The sequence below is a fragment of the Pelmatolapia mariae genome, linkage group LG14, assembly GCF_036321145.2.
Source record: "Pelmatolapia mariae isolate MD_Pm_ZW linkage group LG14, Pm_UMD_F_2, whole genome shotgun sequence".
Taxonomy (NCBI): Eukaryota; Metazoa; Chordata; class Actinopteri; order Cichliformes; family Cichlidae; genus Pelmatolapia; species Pelmatolapia mariae.
In genome coordinates, this window is record NC_086239.1 from 25,367,815 (window position 1) to 25,385,190 (window position 17,376).

At 37.7% G+C, this 17,376-nt stretch overlaps 2 protein-coding genes across 2 annotated transcripts; both read right to left on the reverse strand.

The window, feature by feature from the left end:
• Positions 1 to 1,864: 1,864 nt before the first annotated feature.
• LOC134640609 (extracellular calcium-sensing receptor-like) lies at positions 1,865 to 9,744 on the reverse strand. Its single transcript, XM_063492519.1, has 15 exons — positions 9,654 to 9,744; positions 9,385 to 9,531; positions 6,452 to 6,713; positions 6,079 to 6,253; positions 5,776 to 5,916; positions 5,535 to 5,687; positions 5,247 to 5,447; positions 4,843 to 5,092; positions 4,484 to 4,698; positions 4,238 to 4,368; positions 4,002 to 4,098; positions 3,733 to 3,856; positions 3,146 to 3,618; positions 2,969 to 3,049; positions 1,865 to 2,221 (listed from the first exon to the last, which is right to left on the reverse strand). The coding sequence occupies exons 1-15, from the start codon at positions 9,742 to 9,744 to the stop codon at positions 1,865 to 1,867; spliced, it is 2,898 nt and encodes a 965-aa protein (XP_063348589.1).
• A 2,483-nt stretch (positions 9,745 to 12,227) lies between these two features.
• Positions 12,228 to 16,914, reverse strand: LOC134640610 (extracellular calcium-sensing receptor-like). Its single transcript, XM_063492520.1, has 13 exons — positions 16,673 to 16,914; positions 16,321 to 16,481; positions 16,001 to 16,155; positions 15,760 to 15,912; positions 15,446 to 15,646; positions 15,052 to 15,304; positions 14,717 to 14,925; positions 14,440 to 14,570; positions 14,166 to 14,262; positions 13,910 to 14,033; positions 13,318 to 13,790; positions 13,141 to 13,221; positions 12,228 to 12,584 (listed from the first exon to the last, which is right to left on the reverse strand). The coding sequence occupies exons 1-13, from the start codon at positions 16,912 to 16,914 to the stop codon at positions 12,228 to 12,230; spliced, it is 2,637 nt and encodes an 878-aa protein (XP_063348590.1).
• Between the last annotated feature and the right edge of the window lie 462 nt (positions 16,915 to 17,376).

A 17,376-nucleotide genomic window follows, 5' to 3' on the forward strand; every position in this document is an offset into this window, starting at 1 on the left:
AGAGACTGAACAGGCTGATCCGAAGGGCCAGCTCTGTTCTAGGATGCCCTCTGGACCCAGTGGAGGTGGTGAGTGACAGGAGAATGGCGGCTAAGCTGTCATCACTGTTGGACAACATCTCCCACCCCATGCAGGAGACTCTGACAGCACTGAGCAGCTCCTTCAGTGGCAGGCTGTGGCACCCACGGTGTGAGACGGAGAGATTTCGCAGGTCTTTCCTCCCCACTGCTGTCAGACTCCACAACAAAGACTTTAACTGATCAAACACACACATCCACACATGTGCAATAACACTAAGTGCAATAATCTTTTCTGGCATCGTTGTATTTTTACTCAGTTGTATATAGCATTTGTATTCTATTTTTATCTTATTGTATATTTTATTCTAATTTATTCTACTGTATATAGTATTTTATTTTATTTTATTCTATTCTGTACAGTTGTGTACTGTATTTATTCTTATTGTATTCTAATTTTTGCTTCATAACTTTTGCACTGTCCACTTCCTGCTGTGACAAAACAAATTTCCCACGTGTGGGACTAATAAAGGTTATCTTATCTTACTAGGGGGGAGGTTGTCCTACTATTGTAGTATTTGGGGGGAGTCTCCTAGGGGGTGTCCAAATTCATAGGCTGCATCCTCCTGAGGCCGCATTTGTAAGCCGATTACGTCAACGGCAATGTGACGAATGTCCAAATTCACAGACTCTTCCAAATGCAGCCGTCAAATGCGTCCTCCTTTTCCCCAGATTTGAAGGATGGGTCAGGTGTATCCTTCGTGGCCCACCATATCCCAGAATTCATAGCGCAACCCAGCCAATTCCAGTTTCCAACAATGGCAGCAGCTACTTAGTTTTAATATTACTCATATTACTATTTCTGGATCACAAAATAAGCTTTTAAGAAATTTTCAGACGAGAATGTAATTGTGTAAACTTCAAATATCTGCTCAGTTTATCAAGACATCACATATTTGCAAAAGTGCTCCGACATTTTCAGAGACATCTGTTACCCACCAGCCTGATAGCAAACTGGAAGGTCGAGGCTCACTAGAGCCGGCGAGAACACTGGACTCCCGGCACATTGTTTGCAGACCCCATGTGGTCTTTCGCCACTCAGGTTAAACATGATATATAAGTCACTTAGAATAAACGTCAAACAGAAAACTTATTAAACAGTAGTGTGAGTTGATCAAGAATTTACGCCACTGTCCTGTTATATTTTAGATAGCAAGGAGCAGACGGCTCAGTTTATTAAACTCCACCAAGACAGCTGGTGATACAATTTTGAAGGCTAGACCGTCCAATTCCACAACCACTCACTTCCGGCCTACCTGGCCTTCGGAGGACCCGGCCCGCGTAGACCGCGAAGGCTGAGTCCTCAGGAGGATGCACCCTATGAATTTGGACACGGCTCTAGTTTGTGTGTGAGTATAGTGGCAGCTCTTACATGTTGCTCGCGTGGCTGTCCAGAAAGAGACCTCATCATTGTAACGGACTGGCGCTGGCGACTACCGATCCCCGCACATCTATGTACGGACAGAGTAGAGCCGTGGAGACCTGGCTTGTATGGTTTTATGTTGCTAACAAGGAATAATGGTCTGTTGTTCGATTTAACTGACTGGCTTCGAGTTATCCGGCTAACCTCCACACCAAATGCCCGCTGGACCTGCTAGGCGCTCCTTCGTTGCCAGACTGCCGTTACAACTGTTAAGGGATGTACTAATCCACCTGTGCATGAGAAAACATAAGATTAAAAAACAAAACAACAAAACAAAAATATCTTATTTAGTATTTTGTTTTATTGTCTTTTAACTGAGATGACATAACATGTTTACTCCGGAAAACATATGTTATATAGATGTTCATCTCCAACATTTTCTGGTCACGCCTTTTTTAATATTTCTTTCAGGGTGCAGTAAAATGATGTAGCATTTGGGCACAAAAATACAGAGTAACAATCCATAACTAGATGCTAATATAGCAAATATTTCCACTGCCACAGAAAAGTTTCCAGGAGAGCTGACATAAGCTGGGATGAAAGAGATCCACACAGCCCAGAAAATCAGCATGCTGAAGGTGATGAACTTTGCTTCATTGAACCTGTCCGGTAGTTTGCGTCCAAGGAATGCCAGGAGAAGACAGACAAAGGCTAGTAGGCCAATGTAACCAAGGAGGAGGTAAAACCCAGGAGGCCATGGCTCTTTACACTCCACAACAATCTAAAGATGTCCAGAAATGTGTTAGTATGGATTTTGAGAGATTGTACATTTTATGTGATTATACTTATTTTATGATAATGTTCAACAATTTTTAATATTAGTACAGAGAGATGATTTGTGTTATATTTTAACAACTGATTACTCACTTACTACATTGAACTATGTTCTAATCCTGAAGTCCTGAACTATCAGGATTAGAACATTTAAGACTATGGTGATGGGTGATGGTAATATCAAAATAAAGAAATAAATTGCAGTCTTGGTACTTTACTCACTTTACCAGTTAAAGTCCCTGTGTGTAAGATATTATTATGTTGATGGTTAATGACAATATGAAAATAAATACAAAATCAATTCCAAAAAAGTTGATTATGTAAAATATAAATAACAGTAGATGAAAGAATTTAATTTATGAATCTTATAAATTAAAACGTACTAACACTTTATTCATATATTGAATCTTTAAACTGATTAAATGTACCATTTTAGCGAATTATAAACTTAATGGCAACAATGAATTTCACAAAGATTGGGACGGGCCTATTTATAGTGGCTATGACATCATCAGTGTATAAGGAAATTGCAAGACATTTTGTTGCCCCCATCCCAATTTTTTTGAGATACAAAATCTTTTTTTTTTTTTTTTTTTTTTATAAAAATTATACATTTGAAAAATATATCATATGTCCATTTACAATATTTTAGGCAGGCTTTGTAAGAAAATACAGAAACAGTTTTCTTACTCACTTTTCCAGTTATAGCTTGGTAGTTTGAATTCCTAAATGGAAAGGGAGGTGCACCCAACACCCAGCCAGTAGAGAGACAAATCTGAGGGTGACGTAAAACAATAGAAGAACACAATCTAAAACTATACAATGTAAACAAACTGATGTCAAAGTTGCAGACATTTTTTCTCCCTTTCACCTGAGGAGCTGTAGTGCACAAGATCAAAATCCTCTGCTGGAATGTCCCAAACAGCATCCGACCCCTGGAACCAGGTACATTAGTCTGGAAAGCCAGGAGGACCACAATGGTCTTAACAAGGAGGCAGGACAAACACAGGACAAAGCTGATCCCAAATGCTGCCTGGCGGAGCCTACATGTCCACCAAGACGGCTGACCAATGAACACCAGAGAACACAGGAAACAGAGCTTGAGTGACAGGAGAAGCAAGAAACTTATTTCTGAATTGTTGGCCTTGACGATGGGTGTAAAGCGGAAACTGTGAAAGACAATGGTGATGATGGTGGTCAGTATGAATCCCAGCAAGGTAATTGCTACCAGGATAATTCCCATTGTGTCACTGAAAGACAGGAATTCTTCTTCCCCTGCAACACATTTCACTTTTTCTTTGTCTGACCAGAAGTATTCAGGACATTTGATACATTCAGTGGAACCTTTGAAAACACAGAGCACAGAAATATCCATGTAAACAGTCAGAAACTATTCATTACATATCTGTCATTTTAAATAACTTTAATACCATTAAAAAAAAAACATTAATGGGCTACCGGTCTGGTTGCTGATCTCTCCATCTGCACAGGGCAAACAATCAAAGCAGCATTTGGGCTCTCCTTGGCGCGTGGCCTGCCTGCTGCCAGGGGGACATGGAGCACTACACTGAGATACAGGAACCTGAACAAGGAACAGGAAAAAGATATAATAATGTGAAATAATAGATTGTTTTAGAGGATTTGACACAGTTTATCAAATAATTTTCAACAGCTTAAAAATGTTTAGTTTTAAGTGGCATAAGAAGTTTGGGGTAACAATGACCTACCTGTGACTGTCCTTTTGTCCATACAATCATGTTCTTCACTATGTGTAGTTGCTGTTTTTGAGGAGCTGAACCATCATAGCTTCCAACTTTGATAAATCTGGCATAAAAAATCCCAATAAATTATTTAAAATTGCAATCAGGCCAAATAATAACAATAGAGTAAAATGAATATAAACATAGCTCCTTTTTTTATGAATACTCACACTTCAATTGCATCATTAAGTATTATGTTTTACCTAATTTCATCTGTGCTGTCCTTTTGCCAATTAATGATATCATAGAGAGGGACTGGCTCCCCATTGGAGTCAAAATATACATTTTCATGAAACTGGTTGGTAAAATTCACCATTTTTAGATGTTGAAGAAACTGCATGAAAGAGAATTAAAAAAGAAAAACAAAAATCAACACTGACAAAAAAAACACGATTTCAAAAGAGCGTTCACAAACCTTGTGTAACATATTTTGTCATAATTTCAATTACCTGGCCATTTGAAAATGAGCTATGCTTCTCACATAACCCCCTGCTAGGTCCCACAGAATCACAGTTCAAAAAACTGTGCAGAGCATGAGCAATAGCATATACAGCTTTATACACATTATAGGATATTCTGACCTTAGTTACATCACTATAACTGCTGTAAACATATCTGAGATCCTCTAAACCTGTGCATAAAGGCTTTTCAACCACACCTGCATAATCTTTATAAGCCGGCACATTAAATACATATTTTTGTCCCACAGTAAGTCCGGCCATGTAACCAGAACTATTATGAGTGCCTGTTTGATAAGTATTTGGATCTTTAAAGTTATCCTGAGTATCCTGTTCATATTTGTTGGTTCTGTCTTTTTGAAACTCCAGCTTACAACCAAACTGCTCTTCCCAGAACATATTAACAAATTCCATTCCTGGTTTGGGAGAGGGTCGGACATTTAAAAGAAACTCTTTCAAGCCAGGGATGCTGATTCCAGGGAAGGAGAAGCCCAGGGTTCCCTCCAGAAGAGAGTGGAAGTTTGGTGAAGCCAGTCGGCTAGCAGTCACCCAGGCTTCACTGGCTATCCACTGTATCCCTGTTACATTTCTCCTGGCAAGCTGTAGAGGCACAAACAAAGGAAAAACAAACAAACAAAAACTATTATATGATCAATTTCATCTGATTTTCTTATATTATTATGGAAGTACTGCAAAATATCTCATGCTATATGCCTAATCACACACTGACAGACTTAACAGTTGAGATACTTACTTCTGAGAACAAATCTAGCAGCTGTCCTTCTGTGGCAAAGACCACCACAACCTGAGCAGTTGAACTCTGTAATTTGTCTGCTATTTGTTGTATCTCAGCCACTGTGGGTGATTTTGAGATAGTGAGATGAAATTCTACACACCCACCTTGTTGTCCAAACAGATCAGAGAATGCTTGGATCCCATAAAGACTATAATCATCCTGAAATGTATATAAATAAATGACTTTAAGATAATGTTGTTATTTAAATCTAACTAATTTTATATTTCCAAAAAGTCTTTATCTCACCGTGGTCCCTATTGTGCCCACCCAGAACCAGCCAAAGAAAGTGACAAGCTGTACAAGGCCTCTAACTTGAAAGAGATCACTTGGCACAGTTCTCAAGAATGATGGGTACAAATGCTTGTCAGTAAGACAGGTACAAGTGGCAAAATAACTCACCTATAGAGAGACGGGTTATTTTATAAAACTGACTTAAAACAAACTCTAACCATAAAACATTATTAAATGTCATTAAGCAATTTATTACCAGTGGTATGTTGAAAGGGCCAAGTGTGTGAGCTACAGCTCTTGTAGGGGAAGAGGATGCAAGACCAATAACAGCAGGCACAGGAGAATAATACAGACAGGTGGAAGACTCTCTTGTCTTTATTTCTTCTGTTGTATTTTCCTTTATATAATTTTCTGTATTTTTAAGGCTGTTATGCATTATGGTGTTAACTTTAGTACCTCTATTTTTCATTTGTTTTTTTGTTATTCCTACAGTTGTTAATGTCTTCATTTCAGTACCTCTGTTTTCAGTTTCAAGTATTTCTTTGACCTGACTTTTCACAGCTTCAGAGTGGCTGACTAAGGAAAAAAGAACTTTCAGACTGGTGTGGACATGGTCACAACTGTCCATAATCCGGTAGCCTAGTTTAACACCTGGTAATAGACTTGAATTACGGTTAATTTCCTCCACTGCAAACACCATGGTCATCATCCAGCGAAAGGCTCTGAGGTCAAAGCTGTCGAGAAATAAGGTGAGTTTTCTTTAGCGATAAAGCAATCACATTAACACAAACACCCAATGTAAATCATCTCTCTGCACCATAGACAGTGAAACAAAAGGGACAGTATTATTTTTGATACTGAGATTTCAGTATTTTAGGGAAGAAAAACAAAAATGAAGACTCAACAGATATAAACAGTACACTTCTACTCACCCGCTGCAAGATGTAGTTTCTGGTTTAGTTTTGTAGCTGTACTGTGGATCACTGGCAACATAGTGCAGAGGGAAAAAACCTCCAATCACAGCATCGCCATCCAAGTGCAAGGCTAGAAGCTCACTTCTTTCCAGTTTTACACATTGAGGTAAACTAGAATCAACACTTCTCACGTCCCCTATCTTTAAACCAGGTTCTGTCTCACTTACAACATCCTCTTTTCTCAGAACATGTCCTTCCTCCCTTTGGAGCTTTCTTTCAGCTACAGAAACATCAAAGAACATAATACAAGCAGGATTAAAGACACAAAAAAGCAGCCAAAGATAATTACAAACTATGGTTGAATGCATAATCCGCTGTAACCCTATAAAAATTGTGCTGACAACAATGCATCTCCAACATAGTCTCTAAGAGTCTAATGCAGTGCATTAAAAACTATGATGGTTATGTTATTGCACTTATTCATATGAGTCATCATGAGATCACCCAATCAGAATGAAATACAAAAGGAGAGTGAATATTATTGTTCAAAGTTATGAAATGTCTTAAACCGTCTTAATAAGATTATAATAATAATGAAAAAGAAACTAACTGACACATATTTCATTAAAAAAAAACACAATATAGGTAATGAGAATGATTCTATTTGCTGCTGAGTTTGAATTGATTTTCTCAATATAATGTTTGTTTCAATAGCAAAGTTATGTGGAAATATCCATAGCCATGTTCCACAAATAGTGATGCTCATACCATATTTCTACCACATAAATATTAATCTTTTCATTATATTATATTTGTCAGAAAACCCAAGTAAAGTAAACGGACTCGTTCTTATATATCTCTATTCCACTTTTCTAGTGCACTCAAAGCACTTTAAACAACAACTTCAAGAAGCACAGTTTTTCTATGCCTAAGTATATCTAACATTCACATAACACATCAGAGAGCAACTTAGGGTTCAGTATCGAGCCCAAGAAGACTCTGGCTTACAGAGGCCAGGGATTAAACCCCCAACAAACTGTTTTAGTAGATGACCTTCTCTTACTTCATGAGCTACAGCCACCCCAAAAAGTCACAGTTGGCAACAACTTGGGTTGTTATTGATACTTGTGGCACAGCTATGGGTGAGTGGGCCACACTAAAGCAGATATGATGAAGTTAGTCTAACACTGACTATATCAAATTTTCTGAGCTCAAATGTGGCCCAAATCTCACAGCACAGCTGCCATCTAACTATAAGATTATAAGTTTAGACAGCTCGACTCACTATCAGTGAGGGCCAAATGTGCCCCACGTTAACTGGCTGGCCAAAAACATCTATTGCAGTTCAGAGGTCTGTCAGGCAGATAGTATATTGCAAGTAAGCAAAAGAAAATTTTGAAGATTTAGCACCAGTTAAGATGATTCCTCTGAAGATGGGAGACTCTCAACCAGTAAGATGACAAACTGTATTAGGTTCGTGTCAAGTCTTGGTCACTGGTTTAAAGTCCTAATTGCACAGACCTTGCATGTGTCAAGGACATGAAACAAAGACACATACCTGGATTAAATGTATTCAACTCTAAATTCAGAAAATATATACAAGATAAGAGCAGCAAAATGAAGAAAAACACAAGAATAGAATAAGATAAAATAGAATAACATACTATACAAAACAGAATGAAATTGTATATAAAATAGAATAAAGTACTATGTTGCATCAGAAGAGATGCACCTAGTAATATTGCACATAAGGGCACATAAGTGAAGGCCACCATGGTGTATTGGATGTATGTGTGTGTGTGTGTCTGTCTGCACATATGTGGTCTTGTCACGAGTTGCTACAGCAGGTATCTCCACATGTTTGATTTGCTAGAGGTTTATGCTGGATACCCTTACTGATGCAAAGGGGATTCATGTCTCCTGCTTGAATTGACCCAACAACCTTTTTCTTTCTACACCCAGACTTAATAATAATAATGAGCATGCCAGATAAGCAATTATTTGCTTAATAGCAATTAATCAATTGCTAATTGGGCTAAATTTCTGTATTATCTACCGACTTCCCAAATTCTGCAATGATTTCCTAAATGATTTCATGAATGAATTTTCTCATCTGCTTTCAAGTGCTGTTGTTAAATTTGAAAAAAAAAAAAACAAAACAAAACATTTTGGCAGGTGACTTTAATTTATATACTGATGAACCCAACTGTATTTTTAAATAATTTTTTAACATTGCCAAAGCAAAAAGCAAACATGGGCCTAAACTAAACTAAACCCTAAACTGGAAAAACTACACTATGATAACTGTGACAAAAAGGACATGAACATGATTCAAGACCGGAGCATGCGAGAAACTATGCGGAAAAAACATGAACATGTAACATGAGCATGACCTGAGCCAAATCATGAAGTACCTGAGCTTGACGTGACATGATGGAAGGAAAACATTGTACCCCTTGAATTAAAGATCCCGCAAACATAAAAAGTCAGTGCAGTGAGAGTTTCTCCAGCTTCCCTGAAGCAGCAACTCTTTCCCAGTAATAAAAGCATTCACACTCATCACTAAACAGCCTGTGTGTGAGAAAATAAACAAAACAAACTTAAAATAAAATGAAAGAAATGCTTTCAAGCAACAGACGGTGGTTGGCAGTAGTTTAGTAATTTAGCTTTTAGCCTGTTGTGAGATTCCCAACTGTGTGTGTATTTCATGCCCCTGGAGGATGGACATAATAAATGTGTGCTTTCCACATTCCTGAATAGACTGTTTTATTATCCCTGCATCAACTAGAGAAGCCTGCTGTTGTTTTTTCAGGGTAAACCTTGCAGGTTCAGGAGCAGCTCAACTGTTGCAAAAGGCTCAGGACAGTCACTGCTGTGTGCAGGAAATGTCAAGTGTCCTTTCCACACTTCTGGTTCCAGAAGGGCCAGGTCATCTGCATCTCAGCCAGCACCTGATGTCCCAACATTGGGATTCGGAGACCTCAGCTGGCCTTTTGCCAATAAGGAAGAGGAGGAGGACAAACAGTTAAGGCTTGGAGGTGCCCAAGCACCCCACACCTCCTGACTATTCCTGAACCCAGGTTGGCCAGCTCCCTCATCTGTCAACTCAGCACAGGGCAGCAAAATCGTCAATAGGGGCAGACCCAAAGGTGCTGTCTATCATGACCCATGGCTACCACCTATTGTTCTCACGCAGAACCCCTGTAACAACTACTCCCACCTTTACTCCACCCTAGCATGCTCAGATACTGCATGAAGAACTCGCCAACTCCCCAGGCAAAAGTAACATAAAGGATGTGGAGGCCAGACATTTCCAGGCTGGGTTTTTTTCCCGCTATTTTTTTCTCACATATAAGTTCTTGAATAATCAGGCCCATCTTATCTTAATGACCTTATACTACAGTATCACCCCATTAGAGCACTTCACTCTCAGACTGCAGGTTTACTTGTGGTTCCTAAAGTATTTAATAGCGAAATGGGAGGCAGAGGCTTCAGCTTTCAGGCCCCTCTTCTGTGGAACAAAGTTCCAGTTTGGATTCGGAAGACAGAAAGCCTCTCTACTTTTAAAATTAGGCTTAAAATGTTCCTTTTTGATAAAGTATATAGTTAGGGTTGGATCCTCCCTTAGTTACACTGCAATAGATGTAGGCTGCTGGGGGATTTCCATGATGCATTGAGTGTTTCTTCTTTAATCACCGCTTACATTAACTATGTGTTTATAGCAAATAGTTAGATTATGTTGTACTGTGTTCCCATAGTGTATCCACTCTGTCCTAATCTCCACCTGTCTATTTATACCGTTCTGTTCTTTGTTGCGTCTTCTTGCTGTGTGTCCTGTGTTCTCTGCACAGGACACAGACGCCTGTTTTAAAACAGTTTTAAAATCCTGTTATTAACATATAAAGCTCTACATGAAGAGGCCTCTGCTTATATATCTGAGCTACTGAAACAGTATCACTGCAGCTGACTTCTCAGATTGTCTTAGCAAGGTAAATGGTAATTGTCTCACTCTGTTACTTTAAAACCACATGCAGTCACACTTTTGAGGTTGTAGCACACAACCTCTCATACAGTCATCATCATCCTGTTAGACTGGCTAAATCTGTGATTTGTTTTAATTGACTGCTAATAATACATTTTTATAGGTTAGCTTTAACCTAATCTTTTCCTCAATATTTTGTGCCTTAGTTTATATCTTTATTGCATGTATGAAGTTGTATGTGTTGGAACATGTATACTTATCTTTAATTTGTGGCTTTTATTCAAACTGTAAAGACCTATGTTACTCTCTGTTCTGAAAAGTGATATACAAATAAAGTTATTATTTATGTAGAGCAGTGGTTCTTAACCTGGGTTCGATCGAACCCTAGGGGTTCGGTGAGTCGGTCTCAGGGGTTCGGCAGAGCCTCCGCCGTGACATGCACAGCTCATTTTGAGCACCAGTAAAAAACATATCTATGTCTTGAATTTGAAAAAAATCATATTTTATTTTTCACTAAAGAGGGGTTCAGTGACTGCGCATATGAAACTGGTGGGGTTCGGTACCTCCAACAAGGTTAAGAACCACTGATGTAGAGTGTTTAATAGATTTTTTGGACCACCACCTAATGTAAGTTTTTGCCACAGCTGTCCTGAATTAACAGGATGGTTTTCTGTGCAAGTTATTAATTAAAATTGTTATCCATGAATCCGTTTCAAATTTACTGTTTGACAAAAAAGCAGAAGCAACAGTAAAGAACAAAGTTATTTTTTATTATTATTAAGATGCCAAATTATAGTTATTTACTTGTATTCCTGAGCAAAAAAACATATCTATATAATATATTTTGGTGGTTGATGGTTATGATAGATTGATTTCTGACTTCTCAGAGAAGTCTAATGTGCTGTCCCAAATTTGGATGTAGAAATGTGAATTAAGTTTGTTATTTGCCTAATAAACAACAATATCATTTTTAGTTTTAAAAACGTTTTTGACAGATTTCTACAGATGGTATAATTGTATAATATTTTTAAGCACTGTATGTACGTATGTATTGATTAATTAATTGGCTCCACAGTGTTACATATTCAATTCAATTCAGTTAAGTTCAGTTTTCACAATGCCTCAAGGCGCTTTGTAGTTTAAGGTAAAGATCTTACAATGCATTTGCCTAACAAGGAGAAGGTTCTAGACTGGCAGTAGACACAGCAGGAGGGTTGTGTTAGGAAGGATAGCCAATGTGTAAACAAGTCCTGAATCAAATATGTGGCTTCATCCACTGTTGCAACCCAAGGGACCTGAAAGAATCTCTCTTTCTTTCTTTCTTTCTTTCCAGAGGGAGCAAAGCTTCAATACATGGCTGATGAGAGTACGGCTGTGGAAATTAAAACAAGACACTAGGCAAAGTGTTTTCTCATGTGATAGGGGAATCAGAAAAATTTTGAATGTGACAGTAATATGAATTTTCAAAACCCATGCACTATCAACTTGAGGCATTATTGAATGAAAAAGAGGCTAGATTTGAGGGATATTTACAAGTTTCCTTAATGCTCTTGTTGAGGTTATCGAACATTTATAAAATGCCCCTAAAGGACAGAGTACACTAAAGTCCACGTTACATTACAGATGAGGTATAAGCTTTTTGCAACTGAAGTCACAAGTAATTGAAAAATTACTAAAATACTACTAAATAAATTACTAAATAAAAGTAATAGGGGGGGAAAAACACATCTCATGTGGTATGGTATGTGGTATCATGTGGCATAATAAAATGATAAATTATTAACTCTGAAAAAGAATGTAAAATATAAATGTTCATCTTGGATTTTTTCCAGTCATGCCTTTCTTAATATTTCTCTCAGGGTGCAGTAAAATGATGTAGCATTTAGGCACAAAAATGCAAAGTAACAACCCAAAACTGGATGCTAAGATAGCAAATATTTCCACTGCCACAGAAAATTTCCCAGGAGAGCTGACATAAGCTGGAATGAAAGAAATCCATACAGCCCAGAAAATCAGCATGCTGAAGGTGATGAGCTTTGCTTCGTTGAATGTGTCCGGTAGCTTTCGACCAAGAAATGCCAGGAGAAGACAGACAAAGGCCAGTAGGCCAATGTAACCAAGGAGCAGGTAAAACCCAGGAGGCCATGGCTCTTTACACTCCACAACAATCTAAAGATGTCCAGAAATTTGTTAGAATGGATTTTGAGAGATGGTACATTTTATGTGATTATAATTATTTACTCTTTTGTGTCTGCTTTACCAGTTAAAGTCCCTGTGTGTAAGATATTATTATGTTGATGGTTAATGACAATATGAAAATAAATACAAAATCAATTCCAAAAAAGTTGATTATGTAAAATATAAATAACAGTAGATGAAAGAATTTAATTTATGAATCTTATAAATTAAAATGTACTAACACTTTATTCATATATTGAATCTTTAAACTGATTAAATGTACCATTTTAGCGAATTATAAACTTAATGGCAACAATGAATTTCACAAAGATTGGGACGGGCCTATTTATAGTGGCTATGACATCATCAGTGTATAAGGAAATTGCAAGACATTTTGTTGCCCCCATCCCAATTTTTTTGAGATACAAAATCTTTTTTTTTTTTTTTTTTTTATAAAAATTATACATTTGAAAAATATATCATATGTCCATTTACAATATTTTAGGCAGGCTTTGTAAGAAAATACAGAAACAGTTTTCTTACTCACTTTTCCAGTTATAGCTTGGTAGTTTGAATTCCTAAATGGAAAGGGAGGTGCACCCAACACCCAGCCAGTAGAGAGACAAATCTGAGGGTGACGTAAAACAATAGAAGAACACAATCTAAAACTATACAATGTAAACAAACTGATGTCAAAGTTGCAGACATTTTTTCTCCCTTTCACCTGAGGAGCTGTAGTGCACAAGATCAAAATCCTCTGCTGGAATGTCCCAAACAGCATCCGACCCCTGGAACCAGGTACATTAGTCTGGAAAGCCAGGAGGACCACAATGGTCTTAACAAGGAGGCAGGACAAACACAGGACAAAGCTGATCCCAAATGCTGCCTGGCGGAGCCTACATGTCCACCAAGACGGCTGACCAATGAACACCAGAGAACACAGGAAACAGAGCTTGAGTGACAGGAGAAGCAAGAAACTTATTTCTGAATTGTTGGCCTTGACGATGGGTGTAAAGCGGAAACTGTGAAAGACAATGGTGATGATGGTGGTCAGTATGAATCCCAGCAAGGTAATTGCTACCAGGATAATTCCCATTGTGTCACTGAAAGACAGGAATTCTTCTTCCCCTGCAACACATTTCACTTTTTCTTTGTCTGACCAGAAGTATTCAGGACATTTGATACATTCAGTGGAACCTTTGAAAACACAGAGCACAGAAATATCCATGTAAACAGTCAGAAACTATTCATTACATATCTGTCATTTTAAATAACTTTAATACCATTGTGAAAAAAAAAAATCATATATGGGCTACCGGTCTGGTTGCTGATCTCTCCATCTGCACAGGGCAAACAATCAAAGCAGCATTTGGGCTCTCCTTGGCGTGTGGCCTGCCTGCTGCCAGGGGGACATGGAACACTACACTGAGATACAGGAACCTGAAGAAGAAACAGAAAAAAGATATAATAATGTGAACCAATAGGTTATTTCTAAGGATTTGACATGGTTACCAAAGACTTTTCACCATTTAAAGTAACATAAATAATAGGTTTGGGATAACTATGACCCGCCTGTGACTGTCTTGTTGTCCATACTATAGTGTTCTTCGATATCTGCAGCTGTTGTCCTTGCTGAGCTGAACCATCATAACTTCCTACCTTGACAAAACTAGTCGAAAAAAGAAGAGATAATTTCAATGCAATGCAGTCAGGCAAAACAATAAATGCAAAAACATTACATTAAAAACAATATTGGTATCCTTAAATGTATACAACAAGTGTAGTTCTTGGCTTATGATCATCTTAACAAAAAGTTAAAAAGTTAACTTGAAGTATGGCATTTCACCTAATTTCATTCTTGCTGTCCTTTTGCCAATTAATGATGTCATAGAGAGGGACTGGCTCTCCATTGGAGTCGAAATATACTTTCTCATCAAACTGGTTGGTGAAATTCACCATTTTCAGATATTGAAGAAACTACATAAAAAAGATTATTAAAAAATGTTAATAAAAAACCTGATACAAATTCATCATGAAATAAATTAAAAACAAAGACAAAAAAACAAAAATCTGAAGCTTGATTAACATATTTAACATTATTTCACAAACAAATGAACAACTACCTGACCATTTGTAAATGAGTTGTGCATTTCACACAATCCCCCGCTAGGTCCTGTTGAGTTACAGTTTAAGAAAGTGTGCAGAGCATGGGCAACGGCATACACAGCTTTATACACATTATAGGATATTCGGGCCTGAGATACATCACTATAACTGCTATCTGTGTAACTCAGATCCTCTAAACCTGTGCATACAGGATTTTTCAGAGCACCTTCATTATTTTTATCAACTGACATATTAAATGAACTTTGTCCCACAGTAAGCCCGACCATGAAACCAGAATTGTTTTGAGAGCCTAGTTTGTAGTTTTTCACAGTATTAGTTTCATATTCTTCACTTCTGTCTCTTTCAAACTCTAGCTTACAACCAAAATATTCTTCCCAGAACATATTGACCAACTCCATTCCTGGTTTGGGAGATGGTCGGACATTCAGAAGAAACTCTTTCAAGCCTGGGATGCTGACTCCAGGGAAGGAGAAACCCAGTGTTCCCTCTAGAAGATTATGGAAGTCAGGAGTGGTCAGCTGAGTAGCGGTCATCCAGGCTTCGCTGACTACCCATTGTATCCCTGTCATATTTCTCCGGGTAAGCTGGATGATACAGAAAGAAATGATGATTAATGTGAAAACAATTCATTTGAAATACCTATCTTTTCATAATATAGTTTAAAACACTACAAAATCTGTCACAATATAGGGAAAGCCACACAATACATCAACTGAGATACTTACTTCTAAAAACAAATCTAGCAAATTTACGTCTTTGGCAAATGCCACCACAACCCGAGCAGTTGACCTCTGGAGTTTGTCTGCCATTTTTTGTATCTCAGCCACTGTGGGTGATGTCGGGATTGTGAGATGAAATGCCACACACCCACCTTGTTGTCCAAACTGAGTAGAGAATGCTTGGATACCATAAAGACTGTAATCATCCTGAAATGTATCCCCAAAAAGAACTTGTAAATCATGTCTGTGTATATTAACGATTCTTTTTGTGCCCTGTATGTGACTGATTAGCTGGAGATTTATTAAAATCTTTATCTCACCGTAGCTCCTATTGTGCCCACCCAGAACCAGCCAAAGAAAGTGACAAGCTTTACGAGACCTCTAACTTGAAAGAGATCACTTGGCACAGTTCTCAAGAATGATGGGTACAAATGCTTGTCAGTAAGACAGCTACAAGTGGCAAAATAACTCACCTATAAAGAGACAGGTTATTTTATGATATTGAATTAAAACAAACTCTAAACATAAATTATTATTAAATGTGATTAAGCAATTTATTACCAGTGGTATGTTGAAAGGACCAAGTGTGTGAGCTAAAGCTCTTGTAGGGGTAGATGATGCAAGACCAACCACAGCAGGCACCGGAGAATAATTCAGACAGGGGGAATACTCCCTTGTCTTCATTTCTACTGTTAATTTTTCTTTCATGTAATTTTCTGCGTCTTTAAGACTCCTAGGCTTTGACATGTTAACTTCAGCATGTCTTTTTTCTACTGAGGATATGATCCCAGGCTTCCTTTTCATCCCTGCCATGTTTAATCCCTCCATTTGAATTCTGCTGTTTTCAGTTTCTGCTGTTTTTTTCACAGTTCTGGAGTAACTGATTAAGGAAAAAAGTGCTTGCAGACTGGTGTGGACATGGTCACAGCTGTCCATAATTCTGTAGCCTAGTTTAACACCTGGTAATAGGCTTGAATTACGATTAATTTCATCCACAGTGAAAATCATGGTCATCATCCAGTGAAACGCGGTGTGGTAAAGGCTGACAAACAATAAAAAATTTAAATAAATAAATAATCTAAAGTGATACAGAAATCACAGGAATATTATCAAAACCCCAAATCTTTTTTTCTCTTTCTCAATTGTTTTTAAACATTGAAAATTTGAAAGAGAAAAAAAGATATATATATATATATATATATATATATATATATATATAATATTAACACTCACCCACTGCAAGATGTAACTTGAGGTTTGCTGTTGTAGCTGTACTCTGGCTTAGATGCAGCATAATGCAGAGGGAAAAATCCTCCTATCACAACATCACCATCTGAGTGCAAGGCTATCGGCTCGCTGCCGCCCAATTTTGCACACTCAGGTAAACTAAAATCCTCACTTTTCACTTCCCCTTTCCGTAAACCACGCAGTCGTTCTCTCACAGCCTCTTCTTTCCTCATAACATCTCCCTCCATCCTTTTTGGTTTTCTTTCAACTACAGTATGAGGAACATCAGAGAATATGATACAAACAGGATTTAAAAAGAGATAAAAAAGCAGCCAAAGACAATTACTAAAAAGGATTGAATGCATTTTCTGTTGTATAAAAACTTTGTGTGCTGAAAACAGTTTCCTGGCTTTGGTTTTCTAACATACTCCGTAACAGACTAATGAAGAGAGTTAAAAACTCAATGCTTTTGTCAATACATTTTTTCATATGAGTCATCATGAGATTAACCAATCAGAGTGACACAGACACATGGGAGAGAGAATAGCTACACAATGGTGCTTACACATTTACTCAGCAAAAGTTAATGTCTTTATCAGAAGTCATGCAGTGAGCTAAACACTGACTACAGAAAGTGTTATGGTTGCCAAATGTTGTCCTAATGTTAGACACCTGATATCACAGTGTTTCCCAATTGTTTACACACAATT

Coding starts and splice junctions, on each gene's coding strand:
- LOC134640609 (XM_063492519.1), bottom strand. CDS start 9,744: ATGTCTGGCCTCCACATCCTTTATGTTACTTTTGCCTGGGGAGTTGGC. Junction 6,254..6,451: donor GAAACTACATCTTGCAGCGG/GTGAGTAGAAGT, acceptor ATTTCTCGACAG/CTTTGACCTCAGAGCCTTTC. Junction 4,699..4,842: donor GCTGGAGTTTCAAAAAGACA/GAACCAACAAAT, acceptor CTTATAAAGATT/ATGCAGGTGTGGTTGAAAAG.
- LOC134640610 (XM_063492520.1), bottom strand. CDS start 16,914: ATGGAGGGAGATGTTATGAGGAAAGAAGAGGCTGTGAGAGAACGACTG. Junction 14,926..15,051: donor AGAGTTTGAAAGAGACAGAA/GTGAAGAATATG, acceptor AAAATAATGAAG/GTGCTCTGAAAAATCCTGTA. Junction 14,263..14,439: donor GACAGCAAGAATGAAATTAG/GTGAAATGCCAT, acceptor TTTTTCGACTAG/TTTTGTCAAGGTAGGAAGTT.